We start from the raw sequence: 6,721 nt of genomic DNA on the forward strand, positions 1-6,721 counted from the left end.
ATGCTTTGTCTCCATTAATAAGCGGTAATAATTTTCTCCTGATATTTAAGGCGCAGAGAGACCTATCCTATACACGTGTTGCACTACTGTCCCATAAGATCAACAATCAATCTTCTGCATTCACCTTTACAAGATGGAAGTTCGCAAACAACGAATTTTGTTCACATTCTTCAATCCTACGGGTCATTGTACAGGCGCACACTCACTTTTCAAAGACGACACAGGTCAAAAGCAAAGATTTTAGCTGAACAAAAACACAAAAAAAAACGTTTGTTTTTGTTATCAACGTAGAAGAATCAGGCTTTATAAGACATCAGGTGAAACGCTTTAGCATGCTTCAGAATTTTGTTAAGCAACTGTAAGTACAGCTCATTTTCCTCTCGCTTTGCGCTCACTCAAAGGAAGCATTGGAGCCAAAGTTTTTTGAAAGTACTTGAAGAAAGAGTGCGTAATAGGCTCGAACGGTTTCGTGCAGACCATTCGAGCAATAGTGCTACGATTGAAAAATATATATCAGATTGCCCTAATTATTCAAGCTAACAGATAGAAATGAATACTTTTCTTCTGAACCAGCATGCACAAGAGTTCAGTTTAAGTCTGAATGTACGACTACTCTTTATAAGAAACGGCAAGATTCACTGAGTCCTTACGCGACAAGTTTCGCTCATTCATAAGGCCAATTTAGTCTAACAGGACTTCAGGTCAGCTTTGAGGTCAGTTGTAGGAACTTTTTATACTAATCAACCCAGCTCAATCGTTGATAATGGGTTCGGCAATTTTACCTCTTTAAGCCTATTGCCGCGCATTAACGGCCTACCGGTGGCAGGTCGCTGGCAGATTTCTGTGTGCTGCTTGAATACTTGTTTTAATGTCGATATGTTCTCAATACCCAGCGTTTCTAGACTGAAGTGTTCATCGCTGCTGAATTAAGAGCATTTATTGCATTAAAATTGGCAAGTAAAAACAGTGAGATATCATTCAAGTGGTATAGAACGAGCAGGTGAAAGAGTATAACAAAAGAAAACGGAAGAAATAATGAATAAACGGTGTCACGTTGGCAACGGCACAAACATTGTTAAGGATGAGCAAATTCAATTATTTATTTATTCACATAACCCAAAGGCCCTTTCGGGCATTACTTTGGGGAGGGGGGGTGTTAATCACAAATAAGCAATAATATTACACACTTACAGGAACATAAAACAAATCCAAACGCACAGACAGAATGGCTGGAGGAGAAAATTTAAAGTTGAGCGTACGCAGGAATGGAGCCTTCCTACTCAGAATTTATTTGTTAAAAACACTTCAATTTTTGCACAGAGGCGTCATGGTCTAATGTGAAATCAATATCACCTGATTGATTGTTTTAATGATGTTCCAATTATGCTAATAGGATGAAACCACGTCAAAATAATCATGGAGGCCAGCAAACTTTCGGAGCGCAGGCGTGGCTTATAAACTGCATTGCATGTTCAGCGCGAAGTCAGGTTATCGTATGAAAACTAGGTTGATCGCGACAGATAACTATGTTTCAGGCTTGTTGTTCTGTTGTTCATACGTAGCCCGACCCATCTCTATCCACCCAACATTCCTTAACAGCTCCAGCTCTTGTAGAAAAACCTCACGAGATCTGTTAAATCGTCGCTTGGAAGAAATGGCGCATTTACACAGCTAAGTGACGCACATCGCTTAACTGATATTGCTCCGAAAAAATTAACTCACTCGCAACCTGCGAGTACATTCACTTCCCCATTCTTTCTTCCAACTCCTCTTCACATATGCAGCTTACGCTGAATGTCGTGTCATTTATGAGAACGCTCCTTCCATATTTTGCTTTGAAATTGCTAAGCTGGCCTTTGACAAATCTCTTTCATCCTTGCTTTTCATGCAGTGCTTTTGAAAAGAAGCAGACGCGTATTCGTTTGTTTTTAGCACAGATTGCTCTGGTGCAGTACACATAGAGGCGAGATGTTTGAATGTTGAGTTTCTGCTGTGGAACAGACTTTCAGTAAAGTTAGACTGTGAACACTTCACTTGCAAAAAAAAACAAAACATGAGGCTTCAACATTTGTGCACCGTTTTAAATTCATGAACTTGAAACCTGACTCCAGAACCATCATTTTGCTTGTGTAGCCCTCCCCGAGTTTGAAAAGTGAACAGTATCCCGCTGTTAACGGCCACAATAAGCATCCGCTTCAACACTTGGCCATTCGTGGTCCTTTACGCCACGATTTGGGGATAGATCAAAACTGATCAATAGACCCAGAAGAAAGAGCGCAGGGTTAGTACAAAGCGTCGTGAAAGGCACACCATGTGCCATATTGTATACTAGAAAAAAGGCACATAGCGATAGAATAGCCTGAATAAAAACCTCTTAATAATCGAGGTTCTGTGATTTCACCATGCGATTTCGTATAGTACTTCTCCTTGCAGATATCCACAACATTATGAAAGCACTGCTCTACATTGGTGCTAGTTGCTTCCTGCTTCTTGCACTAAATGGTGAGTCCTAAATGTCATAAGATGAAAATTTTCGAGTAATCTTCAGGCCGCTAGTGTCTTCCGCGTAATAAGTCAGTAGTATTTTGTGAAGGGTGATTGGGGAGGTTCAAAAATGCCAATTTATCTGTAATAGTAAAAATACTACAAACTATCCAGCATAAGAGCAACAAAAACCAGTAAGTCGTAGCGTGTATTGAAAATATTTGCGCTAAATAGTAAATCTACTCAGGCGGGGCTTAATTTGTCTTTCGGTTTTAATATTATAAAGTTGAGCCCTCTCATAATCTGACGAAAGCGGTTCACTTTAGAATGAAGACGTTGAAACCTAAATTATCTTGGCCAGAAATAAATTCCCACTACTGAAATAGACGGCCTGACCTGGCAATGCGTTTAGCGAAAACAGCCTATCAAATCTTTTCATCAGTGTGGATTGAAATTTTGCAGAGAATATCTGTAAATTTTTGTACAAGGTTTGTAATCAGACTGAGGCATCATAGGAAAGCAATTCCTTGCGTATACCAGATCATTACAAGAGTACATTTCTAGCGTCCACACGTGGTTGTTTCTATCTTGAGAAGGTGCAGCAAACTTACATGTCTGTGATGCTCGGTGCCTGAATAATTGTTGGCTCTGCATTTTATGCAGGATCAGCCGAAAATACGCAAACGGGAGAAGGTAAGTGCAATTCTCATAGTGCAAAGTATGCGTTTTTTTTAAACTGTGTCCAGGCAGCTGGGCCTCTCCATCTTCTACGTTTTCCACAAAGATATTTCGCTGTAGTACTGCAGGCCTGAAAATTACGTATCTGTGAATGACATATAGAAGAGAGGCAAAAAAGAACAAGAGGCAGTGCAACAGCACTCGAGTTATGTACACTAACAAGAATTTTAGAGGAAACACTTTTTATGTATTTAGAACTGAATTTATTTTGTTAATTTACGAACCTCCCACCATAGACGATCATTCGTCCTTAAAAAAAAAAAACAGAGAAAATAAGCCTCACAGATGTGCTGCCCTCTTCTTGACCCAAACAGTAGCGACGACGCCTATGCCATGCCTGCATGTATACTATGTAATACGATAGTTGAAAATAATCACACAGTGCTGAAGGATTTGGCTCAAAGCTAATTTTTGGAGACATTTTTTTTAAGAGAGTTTGTCCTGCAACGTCACTTTTTTCTGCTTTCAGAATACCACGACTATGGTACTGACGCATGCCCCTTCCCAGTACTTGGGAACAAAAATCTCAAAACGGTTAGTATTCATTGCTGAGAAGAAGAAATGTATAAATAATGGCATGTATTGACCATTGTTGCTAGAAACGATTGACACATGCCAGCTCAAGTCCTGTGTTCTTTTTGGTGTATTGTCTACGACTTGAGCGGCGTGTTGGAAGCAAAGGACCTGCACCAGCTTGTCTGTATTTCTGTACCCCTGTGCCGTTATTAATCTCGCAAGTTCAAATACAACACTGAGATAATAAGGAATCCTAAAATTTTCTAAGCAACTTCCCGGGCTCTCTGTACTATCCTCAAGCAGCTTCTTCTTTGTTTATATCTTTGTGACAGTGAGAAGCCGCCACTATACGCGGAACACATATTCTCTTAAGCAACGGCGTCTTTCCTTTGATAAATGCGCCCACGGCATTGAAAAAAGGAACCCAATTACATCTCCGCAGTGTGCTGACTGCACTAAAAAATAAAACCTGTATACATGCCGCGAAATTGTGGTCTGCAAAGAAATCTTCGGAAAGAGAATCATTACCTTACCTTCCTTAAAATTATGGTATACCTTATAACACTTTTCACGAAGGTTGGGTGGAGGCCTGAATAAGATAATAATTGTAGTGTTTTAGCTGACTAAAGCATTTATTCGGAAGATGAAAGCAAAAATTTAATGCAAGTCATGTATTTTTCGCAAGCAGAAATCAGTTGGCTGCCGTCAGGAATGCAACGGCGGCATCCAGACCATTGACGATGGCTCACCTTGCTATGTAAGTATTTGCTGCTTCTACACTCATCTATTTCATAGCAGAGCGGCAACACCGAAACTAAAATTAAATAGGCATCATTTTATAATTTGTTAGCTTGCTCCGTGAGCACCTGTTAATGAATGTAATATAAAAGTTTGGGTTAGACATGATTTTTATAGCCAGGATACCTCTCAAATATGCTATTTAATTCAAGCCCGGGACGACTGAAGTGTGGTGAGCGGCTTTACGGTATTTTTCCCCTGTCCAAGAACAGCAGTTCCTCAGAAATTCTTTTTTTTTTCTGTCGCACTAGTCACTGCACAGCCTACCCGCCAAGTGAACTAAACTGGGTCACTGATCTTCGTTTTGAGGCTTGCAGATAGTAAGCAACGGAAGTACAACTTGTACAACAGTCAAAGCACGCAAAATTTAAGTACATGCTATAATAAAGAATGTATATTTTGTGTGGAAATTTTTCTCTGAAATCCCTACATCTACTTCCAAAGTTGCGCCTGAGCCAGCACGGCAGATCTGAGGGAAAAGCATTAGGGTTGACCTCCTGGCTTTCGCTGCCTTCTACTAATATCTCCACCCGCAAGCACCGCATTTCTGCTCTTCTGCTGCATCCCTACACCGATGCCGACACTGGCACAAAGCGCAGTGATGCAATCCATGCTACGCCTACACCACCCCACTGCAGGAATGCAGCATTCTTACCGGTGTTCTTAAGTGATAGCAGCATAGTTTTTGTGTTGTTTTCATAGACAAGTCCAAACGGTCCTTCCTTCTCAAGCGGGAGAGTATGCAACCAGCCCGTGTTGGCAAAGAGCTTGTGTATCACGTGTGCACCGGCTTTTTGAGACCACGTGCCGGGATAGTGTCAGGGAAAGCGCACAAGAGGTGGGGATTGGCCATGGAACGGGGCCGTGAAGCTATGGATTAAATAGGCAGTAAAAAAAAACGAGGGCGCTAGGATTGGCCCAAGCATTACAGAGACATTTAGCGTAGCTCGTACGCTACCGCGGCAGGGATGCGCCCAGCTCGCCGGCACGTGGCGCCATCTGGTGCCCTCAGGGCGGTTCTTGTGGTGTGAATGGTTGGATGGACCAAAATTTGCGGGTAAGAAGGCTTGAAAATGCAGCCGTTAAAGACACTGCTAAACTAACCCGTGCAACTTTTTTTTCGGAGGAGTACGACTGCATGCTATCATTATCAACAGCAGTTACTTACTTTGAAAACGGTAATTGAGGCGAAAACGCCAGCTAGTAAAGAAATTAAGAATGTTTGCGGTGATTGGCATATCCGCTGAAGGAGGAAACACTGAACCAAGGAAGTTTTAAATCCACAATAAGCGTATCAGGAAATGTATACAATTGTGGACTATTTGCCATGGTTTACTTTCGTTAATAAGCTGCCTATAAATTAATAACTAATTGAGCACGAGTGCATTTTTACTGCGGTCTTCATGAATTGATTGTGGAGTTGCATCAGATTAACGTCATGATTTCAACATCCTGCTAGCCTATTATCCTGCCAGCTGTCTTCTTTTTACGGCCACAACTAACTACAATGCTTCATGTTTGCTTCGGTTATTGCTTAGTTTATTATTATTATAAATAATTTTAATAAAACTGATACTACTACTGCTACCTGAGGTACATATTTTATCATCATTCACATGGACACTAGACGCGTCTAATGATATCATTTAGGTCCTCTTTATCTTCCTACGTAGCCAAAGAGATATGTGCGATATGTAAGTTATATCAATTGCCCTCTACACATTTTATTCCCAGGCATCTATACTGTGAAAGGATTTTTTTATTGTTGCAGAACTTAGGGTTTTCATACACGCTTATCTTGTTTTTTCAAGGTGATTGACAGAGACGTCTGGGAGAGGATGGTGCCACTGTTGTGGCACAACTGCCCCCTTGGAGAGTGCGAAAAAGGCGTCTGTGTAGACCAGCACAAAAAGGAAACTTGCATGAAGGGCAAAGGGGAGAAGAAATAAATTCCTTCTGTGAATATGTGTTTCTGTGTATATACTGGGAAGTGGACAGCAACTAGTGCATTGAACGGTATATGGGCTTTAACGTCGTAAACATATATGTTCTATGGGGACCCCGCAGTGGAGGGCTCCGGAATAACTTCAACCCCTCGAGTTCTTTAACGCGCACTGACATTGCACAGTAAACGGGCGGCTTGTGTTTCGTCTCCATAGAAACGCGGCCGCCGCGGCCTGGGTAG

General features: G+C 41.4%; 1 protein-coding gene across 3 annotated transcripts; it reads left to right on the forward strand.

The window, feature by feature from the left end:
• The first annotated feature begins 259 nt into the window (after nt 1–259).
• LOC144118737 (evasin P546-like) lies at nt 260–6,499 on the forward strand. 3 transcript variants are annotated; one of them, XM_077651579.1, is made up of 6 exons: nt 260–358; nt 2,434–2,502; nt 3,148–3,177; nt 3,692–3,756; nt 4,427–4,495; nt 6,348–6,499. In XM_077651579.1, the coding sequence occupies exons 2-6, from the start codon at nt 2,448–2,450 to the stop codon at nt 6,483–6,485; spliced, it is 357 nt and encodes a 118-aa protein (XP_077507705.1). In that variant the 5' UTR covers nt 260–358; nt 2,434–2,447; the 3' UTR covers nt 6,486–6,499. The 3 variants fall into 3 exon arrangements, with proteins under 3 accessions (XP_077507705.1, XP_077507707.1, XP_077507706.1); XM_077651580.1 differs by having other exon boundaries at nt 266–358; nt 2,419–2,502; XM_077651581.1 differs by lacking the exon at nt 3,148–3,177.
• Nucleotides 6,500–6,721: the final 222 nt, after the last annotated feature.

This window comes from Amblyomma americanum, chromosome 2, assembly GCF_052857255.1.
Source record: "Amblyomma americanum isolate KBUSLIRL-KWMA chromosome 2, ASM5285725v1, whole genome shotgun sequence".
In the NCBI taxonomy this organism is placed as follows: domain Eukaryota; kingdom Metazoa; phylum Arthropoda; class Arachnida; order Ixodida; family Ixodidae; genus Amblyomma; species Amblyomma americanum.